The 19,336-nt window shown below is 34.3% G+C and overlaps 1 protein-coding gene across 2 annotated transcripts; it reads left to right on the top strand.

The window, feature by feature from the left end:
* The first annotated feature begins 6,132 nt into the window (after positions 1 to 6,132).
* LOC107868709 lies at positions 6,133 to 18,764 on the top strand. 2 transcript variants are annotated; one of them, XM_016715372.2, is made up of 5 exons: positions 6,133 to 7,284; positions 14,868 to 15,009; positions 15,096 to 15,684; positions 15,815 to 17,286; positions 17,786 to 18,764. In XM_016715372.2, the coding sequence occupies exons 1-5, from the start codon at positions 6,308 to 6,310 to the stop codon at positions 18,137 to 18,139; spliced, it is 3,534 nt and encodes a 1,177-aa protein (XP_016570858.2). In that variant the 5' UTR covers positions 6,133 to 6,307; the 3' UTR covers positions 18,140 to 18,764. The 2 variants fall into 2 exon arrangements, with proteins under 2 accessions (XP_016570858.2, XP_047266908.1); XM_047410952.1 differs by having other exon boundaries at positions 6,204 to 7,284; positions 14,868 to 15,003.
* Positions 18,765 to 19,336: the final 572 nt, after the last annotated feature.

Below are 19,336 nucleotides of genomic sequence, written 5' to 3'. Positions count from 1 at the left end.
ACATAAAAAGATTCAATTGATTTTGATTTTGATTTTTGTTTTGCGTAAACATATTTTTTGAAACTAAAAATTGAATTTGATTGTTGTTGGTAACAAATAATAGAAATCACGTGATTTATGAGGTTTTAATGGGAAAGGAATCTACACATTTAATTTAAGGTAATTTTATCATATTTACCTCAACTGATTTCAGTTAATTATGGATAGTAAAACCATTTGTATTTGTATTTTTATAGCAACAGTTTGTTAAAATACAAAATACAAGTTGCTACCTTAGGTAATTATGAAAGTGTTGCTATGAATCTCATAATTAAGATCTTAAGTATGCTATTTGTGAATTTTGCCCAACTAAATTTACAAGAATGACCTCAGAAATAATCTTTTCTTAAGGGCAAAAGCTCTAGTTTAACAAGTTTTTTTTTAATTTAAACCACCCGATGTCCAGCTTTTTAGGAGTCCGACTATATCCGGATTTGCTTCGCGTCGGGCCCCATTTGAGGGAGAGCTCCCAATAGAGTGTTTGTTCATACCCAGGGTCGAACCCTCGACCTCTGGGTAGGTTGGGGCAGCCTCTTTCCGCTGCGTCACCACTGTTGTTGGTCAGTTTAACAAGTTTTGCAAGTGAAGATAAGAATTTTCAAGAACATCAAATTTCAAGTTTACCACGAGTAATTTCTTGCCCACTAGCTAAATAGGTTAACTTTGAAAAGGTACTTACACAATAGAATTTAAAAGAATAACCTAAAAGTAATCATATGTTGAATAATCCGATAATCAATATTCAATACCATAACGAATCGAGAAGAACTTCCCAATATATAAGAAAATAGGACCATATTTACATATAGTAGCAGTATTTTCCAACTTGCAAAAACTAGGAATATTCCTCTAAAGAAATATATACAAAAGTTGAATATTGCTTTAATTACCATTGTGTTTGACACTTATTTTTACGAATTTCAGTTTTAAAGAAATTCTAAGTAATTCACCTAGATTTTAATGATTTTCTTCCCTAAAATACCATTTATACTTCACTCCTAAACCTAATTGTCATTGGCAGTCAAGTTAGAGTTCCGAAAATTTGCCTTTTTATTTTTTTTTTATTTTTTTTTTATAATTATACAGTTTGCTAAAATAAAAAATAAACATTAATCTGAAATAACATACCAAATTTTATTATGATGAGCCTACAATCTTCATACTTCATGTAGAAAATCAATTCGAGCAAAAAAAAAAAAAGTGTACGATACATTTATACAACTTATTCACAACTTTTATACCATATTCATATGAATTTTATAAACTACAACTTAACATATCACTTACGATAGACTTTAAACGTATCACTTAGTAGGTGTTTGGCCATGGAAATTTTTTCAATTTTTTTCATAAAATTATTTCATCTTAGTGAAAACAGTAAAAATAGTGATGTTTGGTCATAAAAATTGTTTCACTTTAGAAAATTATTTTATTTTCGGAGCACTCCTATTTCTCTCATAAAGTTTTAAAAACAACTTCAATTTATATTCATGATCAAACACAACATCAACTCCAACTTCAACTCCGATTTTTTTTTTCGTGGCCAAACGAGGCCTTAAAATACACTTTGCAAAGGGAGGAGTATTATTCTCCGGAGCATAATCAAAATTTGCATCTACGATTGAAAGAAAAAGTTCAACTAGGAAAAAAACTAAAAATTATACAAGTACACAACTTATGTTTTCAATATTACAAAAAATCTCAATTCCTTAAACATATTACAAAAATCCCAACATATACACAGATTGTTATGTATATGTCGGCTATGTTATGTATATTAATAGGGAGAGAGAGTAAAGTAATTAAAAAAATGGAAGAGAGCGTAATTACTTTCAGAAAGGTTGGTATTTATGGTAACATTTTTACTTTTTTGTTAAAAAAGTCCTCGAATTGTTGCTTTCACAAGCTTGTCTACCTCAAGGCTCATGAAAGCAACAATTCGAGGTATTTTTTCGTGATAAGTAAAAATGTTATCTTTTTTGTTTACTTGAACTTTTTCTTCCAATTGCGGATACAAATCTTGATTATACTTCAGGGACTAATCACCCCTCTTTCCTCTTTGTAATAGAATTTACTTACTACCTCAAAGGTGAAATTCTAGGCAAGTTTAATTAGATTTTATTTTCAACTTTCAAGTTTTAACTATTTAAAAATATGTAGAATATTAGTTACACTCCTTTTTTATTTTGACTTTTTTTTAAACTTAAAAAGTAATCTCAAAATAAGTATTACTTTATAAAAACAAAATTAAGTTGATGATTGTTTTTAACTGTCATTAACATTAAAGAAGTATACACAATATTTAAAAGGGCGAAAATTATTTTCACCCCAACTTTCATTAAAAAATCAACCCCACTCAATATTAAACAATAATCATACTCCCCTCTTTAATCTATGCAATGTCCATTTTATCCTTATAATTTTAAGTCTATATTTATGCAATATTTTTTTTTATATTATATGTAATGAATATTTTTTTAACATGAATACTTGTGGCATTTTATTTAAGTTTATTAACTTTATACGCAAATTAATACTTTTTATAAATTTATCACAAAATTCAATGTTATTTTTTAAAATTATTATTTTAGTATTATATGTATTAAAGAGTCGTTTGGTGTAAGGTATAATTATAATAATTCAGAGATAAAGTTCATGATTATTTATCCTGCATTTAATTAGATGTATTAAGTAGTCTCAAAATTATTTGTCGCACCATTTATACCACAGTGATGAGATAAGTTATCACACATACATGTTAGTACAACTTGTTGTGTAATAACTAATCCCGGAATAACTTGTTTCCAAACACCTCACCCCTTAGTGTGTATATATACATCTAGATGTACATGCATGTGTGTATATTTTCGTGTTTTATCACTCTCTTACTAAATTCGTTTCGTATTACTTAACTTTTTATTAATATAACACAATCCTTAAAAAAATTTTACTTAGAGGTTTATTTTGTTAAATTAACCTTATTAATAATAATTTAAAATTTAAAATTTGTCTATACTCTTACTTTATATAGTTATTTAACACTAAAGGATAGAAAAAAAACATAATACAGTTCTCTTGATTTCACAATTTGAGCAGATAAATTAAAACATTTATTTTTAGTATGAAAATCAAGTGATAAGAAACGATATTATCTATTGTCTATATCAGTAAATAAGCTGTGATTGCCATTAATAGAGTATTACATATTTTATAATTTATATAAATAAATATAATCTTAAAAATTTGACCTTATTTTTATTCGAAAAAAACATCTAATATCCCTGAACTATGACCAAATTTGATACGACACACATCAACTTCATGGGGGTCCTAATACCCCTTAAACTAAATTTTAGCGTATTTTTGTCAATCTTTTTTATCTAACGTGATACCTTTTGTTAATTATTTTAGATGACGTGACACCTTTGATATGGACTCCATTTTATGTAATAAAGGTGTCACATTAGCACAAAAAAATGATAAAAATACACTAAATTTGAGTTCAGGGGATAATAGGACCCCTGTGAAGTCGGAGTGTGTCGTAACAACTTTGACCATAGTTCGGGGTGGTACTAAAGACTTATCTCTTTCATTTATTGTTTGTATTTTCTGCATTGAAATATGTTTATAAAATTAGTAGTACTTATTGATTTCACTTGTAAAATAAATATTAGAGTTTTGATTATTATTAACAAAACTATTTTTCTTATTATGCTAATTTACTTCATAGAGATCATCATGAACTTATATATTTCTTACTTTTTTTTTCTAGAAGCTAATGTTTATGTTTTTATGAAAATTTTGTTATTTGAATAATGTTTATGTTTTTATGAAAATTTTGTTATACGATTTTTTTTAAAAATGAAATTATGATGATTTTAAAGAAGTTAAAAAAATAAAAAAATTGATGATAAAGGGTAAAATAGGAATTTTAAAAAGTCAATTAGGATAAAGGAAGAGTATGATTATTGTTCAAAATTAAGGGAGAAGTTTGATTTTTAAGATAAAATTGGGAAAGAAAAATGATTTTGACCCATATTTAAAGGAAAATTCTACTCACCTTCATTGAATATGAATAATTTAATAAACTATAACTTTCATTTATGTTTTCTTGATGAACGAAAAATTAAAAAAACCACAGAGTTGAACTCAAATGTGTGGCCTGGAAAGTTTGACACAATTGGATTTTTTTTATTTTTTTTTGAAATTGGAAGCAGTTACTAATTCATGATCTGACATGTACAGAATAAAAACTTCATTCTTGATGATGGAGTCTCACTCATAAAGGAAGAGTACGTGCGCTACGACTTACGTAGTTAATCGGATCAGTTAGTACTTCATTTGTTTCTTTATAAGTGTTTCCTTTGAGTTGTAATTTTATTTCTAAATAAGTGTATGTTTACGTTTTCAAAATACTTTGATCATAATCTTCCTAATATGTCTTTAAGATTAAATATAATAATAAATGTCAACTTGAAAATAAAATAAAATTTAATTAGAGATAATTAGGTAAAAATATTTTTAATTTTTTTAAAAGTGAGTAGTTTATTAAAGAGTATGCCCAAATATAAAAAAAAATGAGTGGAGGGAGTAAAATGAATTGTAAATCAAAAGATTTCATATTCAATCCTTAACATAAATTTTATTTTTAAAAAATATTTCTTTTAGTTCACATTAAGCTAATTATTGGAGTATAACATACTAATCCTTGAGAAAATAATTAAAAGATATCTAACAAAGGTACTATTTCATCAAGTGCTATTTTCCATTTAGGGTGTGTTTGGTATGATGGAAAATATTTTTCATAGAAAATGTTTTTTTAGAAAATAAGTTGGTTTTCTACTTATTTTCTCATGTTTGGTTGACGAGTAAAAATTATTTTTTGAATTTTTTTTATGGTGTTTGGTTAGTGAGTAGAAAATATTTTTTAGAAAAATATTTTTTAGTGTTTGATTGGTGAGTGAAAAAATATTTTTTAGAAAATACTATTAACTGTTAACTAGTATATCACTGTCTCTAGCAACTCAACAGTTTGTAAGAACTAATTTAAGCATAACAAATAATATCAATATCTAGTACTAAAATATTACAAGTCACTAAGTTTTAAGCAACTGCTAATTAGGAGACACTTTTCAATATTTTCACAAGACAATCTCAAAATACTACAATCAATAAAAATACAACGAAACGACAAACTTATTCAACCTTGTGAAACAAGCTACATCGATGACAAAATGGAATATGCAATTAGCAAAAGTAACATAGGTAAGTCTTCTTCTATGCACATGGAAATAACAGTACATTTAACAAATATTGAAAACAGAAAAAAATTGGGCTTCACTATTTTTTATTTTAAGCAGTGAAAAATTGGAGCAACGCACAATGAAAAATATTTTTGAGTAATGAAATTTTTTTGAGCAATGTGAATTTAAGTGTTGTTGGGGTGGGGATCATCAGCCACATTTGTCATTTTCCAGCTTCTCTTGGCCCACGAGGAAGTCATTTTTCCTCAAATTGAGGAAAATGAGTTATTATGAAAAATATTTTTCCAACATTTATTACAACCAAACAAAAAAAAAATAGGAAAACATTTTCTAGAAAATATTTTCCATCATACTAAACACACCCAGTGTTACCTTTTGATTATTCCCAACTATTTCTCTAGAAAATACCTAACAAAGGTAAAATAATAAGAACCTCACTAAAAAAAAAGGATAAATATAAAAAGATATACTCCCTCCGTTTAAAAAAGAATGACTTACTTTTTTTTTTAATCCGTTTAAAAAAGAATGATTTTTTTTACAACACTTTAATTTCAACTTTTCACGTAGCATGTTTAGGATCACAAGATTAAAGAACATTTTGGTATATTTGATGCAACTTTAATTTAAGGCCACAAGATTTAAATTTTTTTTATTTTTTTAAATTTTATGTCAAGTTAAAGTAAGTCATTCTCTTTAAAACGGAATGAGTACCTTATTAATTCTCTTTAACTTTAAAAATTCATTTATTATTTTAAATTATAAAAAAATTTCAACATAATTTTTGGGGGACAGTGTACTTGATAAATCCCTTCGATTCTGATAATCTAATGACACATCCTAAAGTCCAAACCAATAGCAGTAAACAGTTAATACACTCCTTGAAAAAAGTAAAAACAAGCCCTTCCATTTTCAGTAATTGACACACACACCCTTCCCTCCCAAACTAATAGTACTATTATATTTTTTTCTCCTCATCCAATTGAACCAAAAATTCCCTCTTTTTCATGGCTACTTCCGTTACCGTCAATTCTTCCTCCGCCGTTACCGTCAATGACGTCGTCGGAGGCCCTCCTCCACTTCAAGCAGAATCAATCTCCATCGTTGATCTCCGTCTTCTTTCTCAATCTGAACTTTACTCTCTTTCCCTTTGTTCCTCTTCCGCTTTTAACCCTCGTCGGGATGATGACGTCGTTATCCCTAAAATTGACCGTTCCGTTTTCAATGAATCTGCTGGCTCCCGCAAACAAACCTATTCCCGTCTCCGCCTTGCCCCCGCCGCCGCCGCCGCTGCTGCTGCGGCTTCTTCCTCCTCCGTCATCCGTAGCCGTACCCCGCACCTACGAAATTCTTCTCTTCAAAATTCGGATTTTAACAGTGGCTCTGAAAATTCGGAGAGTTCGCAGATTGTTACGATGCTTAAGCAGTTATTTGGTTCGGGTTCCAGTACGGCAGCGAATCCGACTGATTTGGTACCTATTCGGGTTGATTATTCTGATTCGTTCTCCGTGCCGGCTCCTGCGCCTGTGCCAGTGCCAGAATTGGGCAATGTAGGTTCAATTGGGCAGAAAAGGAAGCGAGGACGGCCTAAGAGGAATGAGAATAGCGGGGTGGTTGAGGTTAAGGCTGCGAAGGCGGATGTGGAAGTGAAGGACATTGTAGTTTATCAAAATGTGGATGAAAGGGATGATAGGGATAAGGAGATTATGAATAAGGATGGTGTACCAGTGGATTTGGCGGCTCTAGGAGCATTGGAGGATCCGTTTGGGCAGGAATTGAGGAGGAGGACTGAGGGTTTGGGGAGTGGAGAGGAGTTGTTAGGGTTTCTAGGGAGATTGAATGGGCAATGGGGGAGTACGAGGAAGAAGAGGAGGATTGTGGATGCAGGTGAGTTCGGGAGTACGCTGCCAAAAGGTTGGAAGCTTTTGCTTTCTGTTAAGAGGAAAGGAGGCCATGCATGGGTGCATTGTCGGCGCTATATAAGGTTTTTTAGGAATGCTGTTGTTTCTTTTATTGTTTATATTGTTACCTTATTGCTTTGATTGTCAAGATTGTTTTGTGGTTAGGTTATTAGAGAACTCCAATTTGGCTTTAAAGTTTCACCATAATCTTTGGCATTGAGTGAATGCACTTGAACAAAACTCAATGAACTTAGAGGGTTCATAGAGCCAAATCTGACTAATTTAGGATTAATGCATAATTAATTTTTGATCAATTATGGTAGACAACTGGATCTTGATTTTGCTTCTGTAGTTTCTTGTCCTTCGATTTTTGTTATTATCTGATGTTTCTTGTACTTTGATTATCATATTAGTTTGCTGCAGTTACTGTTCAGTATCCTTTGTGATGCTTTTCACTTCTGTTTATTCTCTTTGTGGACTGCTTTTCTTGAGCCAAGAGTCTATCTGAAGCAACCTCTCTACCTCTAAGATTGGGTTAAGGAAGGCTACACTATATCCTCTCTAGAACCCACTTTGTAGGACTATACTGGGCATGTAGTTGTTGTAACTGGATCTTGATTTCTCTAGGGACATGATTTTCATTGGAGCCTAGCATATATGATGATGAAATAAATGAAGTGGTCTGGTAGTGACTTTCTTGGGGGTTTTAGCTATACAACCGGCATTTTGTTTCCCATCATTTTTTTGATAATGGTATAAATTCTAATGTATCTCAGTACCAGGATGGTCTGAAAAGACTACACAAACTGGACTTGTCCAAATAACATGAACAAAGACTCTAGCAAGTCGTGCAAATCCAACACATCAGTCACAAAAATACCCATTATTCCAAAACAATAAATTCTGAATAAATTTCAGTTTTATAACAGCTACATATTCCTTCTTCCCGTCAAAGCATCTTTTATTCCCTTCTAGCAATATAGTCCATGCTCTGAATAAGGGGACTGTCCTCCAAAGCTTCTTCTCCTGTCAACTTTCTGTGTTTACCAAATATGGAGTAGCTCTATAAAATTTGATGGCATTACCCTCTGTACTCCAAAAATGCATAAACTTATAGACCAAATCTTCCATGAAAAGCTACAATGGAGTATCAAGTGATCCACCGATTCCCTAGTATTTGCACATAAAAAACACCCTCTGCAAAGAATAAATCCTCGCTTCTGCAGCCTATCTGGCGTTACACACACTCCAAGCCGAGGGCTGCAGGCCACTTTGGTTGTTACTTTAGTCTTCTTATCAATTTCCATGACCAGTCTTTTTCATATTTATCTGGGTAAGATTTTTCTTTGTGATACAACTCATAGGTTTGTGTATGTGTAAGACTTCTTCACTTGTGTCCAGTGTAACTTTATAGAAGTTGCTCCCTCCATTTCATTTTATGTGTTTAAGTTTAATTAGGCTAGAAGTTTAAAGAATGTAGAGAAGATTTTTGAATCTTGTGGTCTTAAATTGGAAGTGTGTATACCATACCAAAAGCAAAGTTGCTTGGACTCGGGTGTGGGTATCCAATAAGGCTGCAGATCCAGAGGTTGGATCCTTCAAGATCTAGATTTTAAGATTCGATGTATGGATAATGGATCCATGTACAAATACGGGTGCAAGGGTTAGGCTATAAATAATTCAAATATGTTAAGGTGGAGTCATAATAATATGCTGAAATTATTGTGGACTATTTGGAGGGAAAGGAATGCACGACCTTTTGAGAGCAAGTTTCAATCTATAATCATTATTAAGTATGAATGCATCTCCTTACAATTCTTTTGTGTAACATGGATATTGAAATTATACAGAGGTCATGATAAGCTTCTTAAGTTCATTGCACCTTCAACAATGACGTTGACATGCATATATCTCTTAAGCACCTTCCGGTTGTGGACTTTTTAATACAATTATCTTTATGCCTAAATTATGATTTCACCCTGGCTTTTGTTGTGATTTCAAAAATCATTGTATACTACCTCTGCTCAATTTGTTTGTCCTACTTTCCTTTTTAGTCCGTTTAAAAAAGTGTCATTTTCCTTTTTGGCAGCTCTTTATTTTTAACTTTCCATATGACATATTTATGACTACAAGATTTAAAGGACATTTTGATACATTCTACATATTTTTAGTTTAAGGCCACAAGATTCAAAAAAAGTCTTATTTACTTTCTTAAACTCCATGCCTAGCCATAACCAGACAAACAAATTAAAACGGAGGGAGTATTTCTCAAACTAATACACTGGGTATGTTGTTGTTGGTTTTGGTCAAAGTACCCTAAATTGAATGCCCATATCCGGCACATATCCCACAACCATGTCGTGTCGACGTAGGTGCCACACCAAAAGTGGAGTCCCCACAAGTCGCAACTTAAACGCAGGGTGCCATTTGAAAGTTGTTGTTTTAAACTTGTGGTATTATTCGTATAAGGAAGTGCCATTAAGAGTAAAGTGATTATGCTGCAATTAGAAAATCACTAAATCTTGAAAGGTGATGTACTGCACGAAGAAAACTAAAAGGTAAAGTAAGACCCATAAATTGTAACAAAGGATTGCTTGCTTTGAAAAAAGGTATACGTATTAGAAAAATGCAATTTTTAGTAGAATTTGTCGTTGCAAAAGTATTTCTATAGGATATGTAATTCGGAATTTGTCGCAACTTAGATGAAGGAACTTGTAGGGTCTTATGCATTAGTGATTCTGAAATAAGAGGAAAGACCACGTAAATTCTAGGCTTGCAAATAAGAGGAAATATTTGTCTTACCATCAGGTAGATAGATCATCAACAACAACATACCCTGTGTAACCACAACTAATGTTTGGGAAAGTTAGGGGTCATTTTACAGGGTGTATAAGAATTGTGTAAAATATGATTGTATTAGTAATGTTTGCATTAGTAATGCTAGTATTAATTATGCTTGTTGAGATTATTTCTTATGCGGTGTTTGGTTTAGTTTGTTAAAAATCACTTGCATTACATATTTTTAAACAAAAAAAATTATTTATAAAAATATCCTCCACAAATATAATGAAAATAATGTGGAAAGGGTTTTAAGAGACTATTGTGTCTTTATACATGCTTATGCATGCATTAAAGTTCCTTGAATTGCTAATACCAAGGTTTTTGATGTATTAGTTATCCATAGAATAATACACAATAGAGTGTACAATTAATGCTTGCATTAGTTATGCATAGGTTGAAAAAGTTTACCAAACAAGGTGTTAGTAACACACAAAGCTAATGCATACATTATTTTTTCTAATGCATCCTACCAAATGACCCCTTAGTGTGAGCGTAAGTTTACCCCCTACTCTGTGAAGGTAGAGTGATTGTTCCCAACGAAATACAATAGTGAAGAAGCCATGCTGAAAATAATAGAAAACAAACAATAGCAACAACAAATACTATGCTAACCTTTTTCTTAAGGTTATCATAGTATTTTGTGTGGTTATCAAAAATAAATACTATGATAACCTTAAGAAAAAGGTAATAAAAACAACAAATAGTGAAAGATTGAAGAATAAGATAATAGGGGAACAACAACAACAATAATAATAATACTGACAAGAAAAACTAGACAATGCTTGACTACCTACTAACCTTTTACTCTAATACTCAATCTACATATCCTCCTATCTAGGGTCATGCCTTCACTAAGTTGCAGGTGTATCATGTCATGTCTGATCACCTCTCCTGTTACTTCTTCGGCCTGCCTACCTTTCCTTGAGCCACCATAGCCAACCTCTCTGTCACAACCCAACCCACTTGTATTTGTCTGCTTTGGGTTTAGGCCAACAAGGGTTTAAAACACAGAATTGCTTTCTTATATGCCTAACATCTCTTCTGTGTTTTGTCGATGTGGGATTCGCCTAGAGTGTTACATCTCCCTTTCCCCTGAGACTCCAATGTTCTCGCTGAGGTTTGCCTCACCATTGTTCAAGGTTGCATGCTGGAGTGGCTTTGATACCATATTTGTCACAACCCAACCCACTAATGATGATGTCTCTTTGGTCCTAGGCTCGCATGGGTTTAAAATTTGTCATTAGGGTCTAAGGTTTGCTTCCTTATACACTCAACATCTTTCCCATGTTTTGTCGATGTGGTATTCACCTAGGGTGTTACACTCTCACACCTCCTCGCTGGGGCATCTGCACATGTTCTCTTTGTATGCCCGAACCATCCTCAAAGAAAAGCATCCGTCTTCCATTATTGAATCTTCACGTTTGGAGTATTTATTATTTTCTCTTCTTATAACAGGCCTACATTTATCATTTGTCAATAAGCTCACATAACTTTCTTTGTACGAAGGCATGCTTCTTCATTGGTGGCTTAAGTGGTGTCGTTTTATGTTCTGTTTAGTTTTGTTTAGCTCTCATTATAAACAATAAGCCCGTCCATATACACTGACTTGGAGATGTTTGGCCAAAAAATGGGAAGTGCTTTTGAGTAGAGGAAGTAGTAGTTTTCTGGTGTTGCGGAGAAGTTACAAATTTTAGCTTCTTCCAAAAAGTAGAAGCATAAAGTTTACTTGTTCGAGACGAAATCATCCTTACCAAAAATTTATATTTACCAAACTATATGTCATTAATTTAACATATATATCTTTCACATATAATTACGTACCTCTTATTCTCACCTATATTTATATTGATTGAAATTCTCAATATGTAATTTATGTGATGTCTTAAATTCTAACCAAGTAAAAAGCTTAATTAAGTCTCTATTAAAAAACATATAAAATTTCTATATTTAGCTATAATAGTTGTAAAAGGAACAGTAATAGTTAATACTGTCTTTTTTTTGCAGTTTGACACTCAAAAGCATTTTGGAAAAGATTGGCTGAGCCAAATCTGTTTATCACATACTAGAAAAAACACTTATCAAGTACATTAGCTAATTGGCTTTCTCTAAAAGCATTTTTTTGAAAAGCTATTTCGACAAAAAGTGTTTCTCAAAGTAATCAGTTTTTAGAAGCTTTGACCAAACAGGTAGTTATCTTATGAACCTATATATATATATATTTTGATGTGGTGTATTCGACATGTATATTGATCCCAACTGTTCTTGGTTCAGGTTTCAAATTATTTAGAGATTTTTCATGAAAGTATGCTGGGTTAGAACTTGGAAAAGTTGCTGGGCTTTATAAGGAATATTTTACTTATTCCTTTCTAAAGGGTTTGGGTGCATGAAATTGCAACTAGAATCATAATGTTCAAAATATGACCCAGTTGGTTTGGCCTGCCATTTTCTTTTCTCTTCTTTATGTAGAGAATATGGGACATAATGCTCTTGAGATTTCACATTGGTAGATTCCCTGCTGCTGTTTAGGCATGGATCATTTAGGGTTACCAAGTAGAATTCAGGATCGTCTGAGCTATGTGTGAAAGTTTTTACTATTGGAATCTTGTTTAAGAAAATTTAAAGCCCATGGGGAGCAACCTTTTGTATTAAGTTTGATTGCTGGTCCGTTGCTGAGAGTTGAGACAGTTAGTCGTGCCATGGTTTTATTGAGGAGAGAGCAAGATAGAGAAACTAAGATATTTTTAGTGTTTTCTCATTTGCTTGATTTAATGAAGCATCAAAACTCATTTCTTGAATTGCTGATTATAAAGAATATTGGGGTAGAGAAGGTCCAAATGGATAATGTATATTAAGGAATCATATGGCGGACCCTAACTAGTTTTCGGATTGAGTTATCGTTGTTATGTAACTCATTTTAAGAATACGGCCATCGTCATCCTTTGGACTCACATGGTACAACCAACAAAAAACTTTTCGTTGAAGTGGGTTAATGTTACAAAATCATCTTTCAATTACAATTATTAAATATAGTGCTTCTTAGTCTCAAGAGCACATTGTCCTTCCCTCTTCTATTACAAGACTATTCTTTTTGGGTCATTTCAAGATAATGTTTGTTTCGTTTGAAAGAAAGTTTACCATTACTTGGATCTGTTCATTGCCTTGAAACGCCTTTCTCACTCTTTTTATTCCTTGAAAACCAAAAAAATTTCATAGAAAACCAGCGTTAAATCACGTTAAATATGTATGCAATGCGTATATGTGCATATGCACATACATAAAATATGCACCAAGCGTTGTCTCGCTGTCTTTTCATATTAGTAGTTGTAGTATTGTTCCTGTAGTCTCTTGTCCTTCGATTTCTCTTACTATTTGTTGTTTCTTGTACTTTGATTATTGTTTGTTTTGTTGTTGCACCAGGGATCAACTTTTAGTCCGTTTTTATTCGCTTTGGTGATGGATGTGTTGACACGGAATATACAAGGCGAGGTGCCTTGGTGTATGCTTTTCGCAGATGATATAGTTTTGATTGATGAGTCGCGACAAGGGGTTAATGATAAGCTGGAGGTTTGGAGACAAACCCTGGAGTCTAAAGGTTTCCGGTTGAGCAAGAGCAAGACGGAGTACTTTGAATGCAAGTTTAGTGGCTCGAGGCACGAGAAGGAGGTGGTAGTGAAGTTGGATTCTCAGGTGGTTTGCAAGAGGGATAGTTTTAAGTATCTCGGGTCTATGATTCTGGGGAATGGAGAGATAAATGAGATGTCTCTCACTGTATTGGGGTTGGTTGGATGAAATAGAGGCTCGCTTCAGGTATTTTATGCGATAAGAAGGTGACCCACAAGCTAAAAGGCAAATTCTATAGAATTGCAATCCGACCTTCTATGTTGTATAGAGCGAAGTGTTGGACGGTTAAGAATTCTCATATCTAGAAGTTGAAAGTGGCGGAAATGAGGATGTTGCGTTGGATGTGTGGTTTCACAAGGGCTGATAGGGTTAGGAATGATATTATTCGGGAGAAGGTGGGAGTGGTATCTGTGGAGGAAAAAATGCGGGAAGTGAGGTTGAGATGGTTTGATCATGTGATGAGGAGGGGTACAGATGCCCCAGTTCGTAGGTGTGAGAGGTTGGCCTTGGAAGGTTTCAAGCGGGGTGGGGGTAGACCGAAGAAATGCTGGAGAGAAGTTATTAAGCGTTACATGGAGCAGTTACAGTTGACTAAGGACATGACCCTTGATAGGAAGGTATGGAGGAAAAACATTAGGATAGAGGGCTAAGGATGTGGATGAGTCATAGCCAGTAATTAGGTGGACTTTGGTGTTCTTTGTTTGGCAATGTACAATCTTCTGTGGATGTCATACCTATGTTATTTTATCATGTTCCTTGCTTTTGATGCTTTTGTATACTGTCTTTAATCTTGAGCCGGGGGTCTTTCGGAAACAGCCTCTCTACCTCTTTAGAGGTAGTGGTATGGACTGCGTACACTCTACCCTCCCCAGACCTCACTTTGTGGGAATATACTGGGTTTTTTGTTGTTGTTGTTGTTGTTGTTGTTGTTGTACTATCTGCTATTTTTGTCAGTGTTTTTTTTTTCTTGTACTTCCATTACTTCTGTTTTTCGGGATTGCTTTGGACTTTTTTCTTGAGCCGATGGTCTATCGGAAACAGCCTCTCTACCTCTTAGGTAGGGGTAAGGTAAGGTCTGCATAAACTCTACCTTCCCCAGACCCCACCGTGTGGGACTATACTGGGTATGTTGTATATTTGTTTACTTCTCTCTCTCTATTATGTGTGTCCAATTTGGATGGCTTAAGACATTTGAATTTCTCAGCCCTAATGGACGGCACTTTGGCACATGCAAGGAAATTTCTTCATATTTGCTTTTTCTTCATGGTGAACGGAATGAAAATCTTCCTACATATGCTAAGAGTAGTGAAACTGTTGAGATCACTAATGCATGTGCTTTGGTTAGTGTAAGTTTTAACTTATTTTTTAAAATATAGTTTTTTCTCTTTCTGCTTTCTTTTTCCCTTACACAGTTTCATCAAATATGTTTCAGACTTCAGCAGATCTCAGAGTTCAAGATGGCGGCGAAAAGGAGAGCTCTCTTTTTCATAACTCAGCCCCTGCCGTTGGTCATGGGGAGTTTCAAGGTTTATTAAATTTTGGAGAACTATCAGAGGTCCAAGTAGGAGATCTGTTGCACTGTGACAAATGCAATGTGACGTTTAATAATAAGAATGATTTATTGAAGCACCAGTTATCTTCTCATCAGAAAAGGAGATCTAGAAATGGTGGTCAATCCATTACTGATGGAGTAATAATTAAAGATGGAAAATTTGAATGTCAATTCTGCCATAAGACATTTGAAGAAAAGCATCGGTACAATGGTCATGTTGGGAACCATGTCAAGTACCAGCTAAAGACTGCAGATGGATCTCTTCCAATCAAAATGGGAGGGTACGTTGAACCTGTGGTGTCTAGCAGAGCCATGCTAAGGGAGCCCATTATGCAGGATTCAGTTGTTCCGCTGAGGAACCTGACAGAAAATGCTGGTGCAAGTGTGGATGATGGTGACAATCATGCACCTCCTAGTAAAATCCAGGAGGACGATCACATGGAGACTGATGATAAGCTAGAAGGTCCAGGTGAGGCTATGGATAGTGCCTATAATAAAATTACTTTGTGTTTTTAAGTTTTGAAGCTGTGTTACATTTAATAACAATGATGATAATTATTGTGGAACACCATGTAACTCATTGTTTGCTGATATTGCAGCTGAAGGAACCAATAAGGGCTGTCATAACCAGGAAGATATTTCTGTGAGTTCCCCTATTTCATCGAACGAAAAAACATGTACCGATATAAGCAAAGTAATTGTCTGTTCCAACATAGAAGAACCTAAACAGGAAGGTTTACTTTGTTCAAATGGCGTTGTTGATTCGTGTGGTGTTAGTGTGGAAGATGGCAAGTTTTTCCCTACAGTGGATGAGAGCAAATTAGAGAGTGATAGGTTGGTGGATGCTGAGTCAACAACTGCGTTATGCAGAAATGCCAGTCTGCCGGATGAGAATAGTTTGATAAGTGCCAGACAGGTTCCACTCACTGAAGATCACTCAGGGAAGAACATTGATGTTCTGAATGGTGTATCCTTTCTGTCAGAAACATCCAAGGAAAACAGAGATTTTAAGAGCAGCCTAGGTACCCCATCTTGTGACAAGGAAGGATCCACGGTAGATTATGTAGGAGTTCATTCTGGGCAGGACAGCTATTCATTTGTTCCACATCCAGATGAACATGTAAATACAGCTGAAAGAGATGTGACTGATGTTTCTGCTTGCGTTCTAGACGGTCTTGCGCAGCAGAAAGGTGACGGGAGCAGTCTGCTTTCTCCGTCATGTGACAAGAACAGTGAGATTGAATCTCAGATTTTTAATGATTTGAAAAGAAGTGCAGATGAGCCCAAGATTAATCAGCTGCAGAGTGTTACTAGTGATATAGTGGGATTTACTTCTAGTAACAATCATGCTGTGCAAAAAGTTGATGCCAGTAACATAGAGAAGGAAAAAAGTCTTGCATTCTGCTCGCTTTTTCCAGTCACGAATGCGAGGGCATCTTGTGCAGAAGATCACGATACCAAAGTTTACCAGAGCACAATGGAAGTTAATGATCAGCAAAGGTCTGCGAGTGCATTATTTTCTTCAACCAATGTGCCAGAAGCTTCCACCAAGGAATACACCATGAACAGGAGCTATAACAACTCTTTGGATGAATCTAAATTTGGTCTTGAAAATTCTCGACATCATGATCTCAATGTTGTTTTCAGCAATTCTCATGTGGATCTAGGTGCAAATTTGAACTGTACAACGTTCCAACTTGGCATGGAGGAAACATATGGAGTTCAGGATAATCTCCATAGAAGATTGGAGACCGATAAACATGGAGAAGTTGGGATTGATTTAAGTAATTCAACATTCAAGGGAAAAACGGGGGATTTTGGAAGTAACTTCAACACAGTTTTTCATGGTCAGTTGTGGGATGAACAGAAAGTAGATGAAGTTGATAACTCTGGAAAGAAGATAATTACTAGTTTTGGTTGTGGAGATGCCAAACCTAATGAGGATGTCATGGCCGGAAGCATTTGGAGAACGGGTGTGGAAAATGTCATTCAAGGTGGCTCAGCAGACAATTCAACCTCAGTAGCCCAGTCATCTAATTGTTTCCAGAACTATGATGTTTTGTCAGATAAGGTATGCCTTAAAATATATTGTGGGATTTCACTGGGTGTGTCGTTTTCTTTCTCAAAAATTTACAGTTTGTGTGTGTTTCCAGACCCCACTTTGTGGGAATATACTGGGTATGTTGTTGTTGTTTTATGTTTGTGTGCGTTTGAGACTACTTTAGTATGAGAAATATACCATTTCTGCCATGTTTTTGAAGAAAAATGCTATAGCATATTAAATTCGTAGTAGTTGCAGTTCTCTTTGCAGATACTTTTAACTCATTTTCCTACAAGACACGATCAGAAAAGACTTGCAGATGTTTTTGGTTATGAAGATTTTTATGAATTTATTATCCACCAAAAAAAGATTGTTGTGAATTTATTAGTTCAAAGCTTTTTATTGATCAATTGACAATTACATTTTGCCATACCTCCTGACTTTGATGTTGACAGGAGGCTGACAATAATTTAAGTTGGTTATATTCGGCAAATTTATCATATGTTTCTCAACATGCTATTTTGGACAGGTTCACACTCTCTTCGGAGAGAATGAGAAGTATGACGGCAACACTGGCTTTGATGGGTTGAGATCTGACAGAAGTGGACCAGTGGAATATAGTTTCATGGGCACACACAGTTTAAATTCTCTTCAAGAAGAGCCTCAAGTTTATATAGAACAAGGATTTAATTCGTCATTTTGGCTTGGAAAAGACAATGTAATGCCAAATTTAGCAGGCAGGAATCCGACGACCGTGGTATGTGTTTGGTGCAGAAATGAATTCTATCAAGAGCCTGACCAGTTAGGAGCAGAAGCAGGTTCAATTGGTTTTATGTGTCCAACCTGCAGTGGGAGGATCTCAGGGCAGTTTAGCTTTATGTAGAACTTGTCATTGATCCACATTGAACGTAGTTTTCAGACGGAGGATTTGGTCAAAGGGAGAGCTGAAAAAATTAATTAGAAACTCTAGATTATGAGTGGATCAAGATCAATGTTAGTTAAGTTAGCATGTAACCTTCCCTATTCTTTTGACTGAAGTAAGTCAAATCACTTACTGTGTTTTAGAGAAGAATTTGAGGTTTTAAGCTCCTTTAGCCATTTTTTTTTTGTCAATGTAGTCATACAGGATATGTTAGGATCAGAATCCATCAGTAGGACCTAAACATTTCCTGATTATTAGATTATTAGGTAGGTGCTGATTTGTTTCCGATTTGAGTTGTGGATGGGAGCATGAAGAGGCAGCTTTGATCAGTTAGCAGCAGTGTGACGGAGGATGGATGAAGAAGCAACTCTGATTGGTTAGCAGCAGCGTAATGGAGGATGGATGAAGAAGCAACTTTGAGATCAGTTTGTAGAGATGACTGTGATATCCTCCTCCTACCAATATCTCATTGAGATTCTTCTTTCAAATGATTCTATTACTTGTTACTAATTTGAACTTTTACAAGTTTCTTGTAGAATTTGAATTTGCAGCTGTGTGTTATGTTTTCTTTTTTGCCTTCTGATCACTGATTTGACTTTTATGACCGGCAATCACACTAAGGGGTTGTTTGGTACACTGCATAGGATAAGTCGGGATATGCGTATGAGACTATTTTATTCCACCCTCCATATGGGATAGTAATCCCACCATTTCAGGACAAATTGTGGGATAAAATAGTCTTGGGATCTGTTAATATCTCAAACTAAACACCCCCTGTACCAATGACCCATTGCTTAGGTGATGGAGTGATGAGCAGTAGCAGCTTATTAAATAATGTGTAAGAGTGTTGATTTAATCTAAGTAAGATCTAAACTAACCATCATATAAAGAGAATGAGGGTTAGGGGATTCATTTTACTTGCACCTTTTGGACAAGAGGTGTGTCTTTATTTTCTAGACCAAGGTTTATTTTTTTAAAAAAAGTTGTAATCGTTGATATTCATCAAACTGTAGGATATCCTCAAATTATAATGCTCCCTTGACTAACTTGGATATTCTTAGGTTTGAAAGTTGTCCTTTGGTTTTACTTCTAGGCTAAATTAGTTCAAATGTAAAATCAGTTTTGTGGAGTTTTTGGGTTTCAACTCAAAATGGCCAT

The sequence above is a fragment of the Capsicum annuum genome, chromosome 4 (assembly GCF_002878395.1).
Source record: "Capsicum annuum cultivar UCD-10X-F1 chromosome 4, UCD10Xv1.1, whole genome shotgun sequence".
Lineage (NCBI taxonomy): Eukaryota > Viridiplantae > Streptophyta > Magnoliopsida > Solanales > Solanaceae > Capsicum > Capsicum annuum.
The sequence above is the reverse complement of the archived record's forward strand: the minus strand, read 5'-3'. Positions and strand labels throughout refer to the sequence as shown.

What these genes read in the sequence shown, in the direction of transcription:
- LOC107868709 (XM_016715372.2), top strand. Translation starts at nt 6,308, where the DNA reads ATGGCTACTTCCGTTACCGTCAATTCTTCCTCCGCCGTTACCGTCAAT. An exon ending in CATTGTCGGCGCTATATAAG is followed by an intron (nt 7,285 to 14,867) that starts GTTTTTTAGGAA and finishes TGAATTTCTCAG; the next exon opens with CCCTAATGGACGGCACTTTG. An exon ending in TGATAAGCTAGAAGGTCCAG is followed by an intron (nt 15,685 to 15,814) that starts GTGAGGCTATGG and finishes CTGATATTGCAG; the next exon opens with CTGAAGGAACCAATAAGGGC.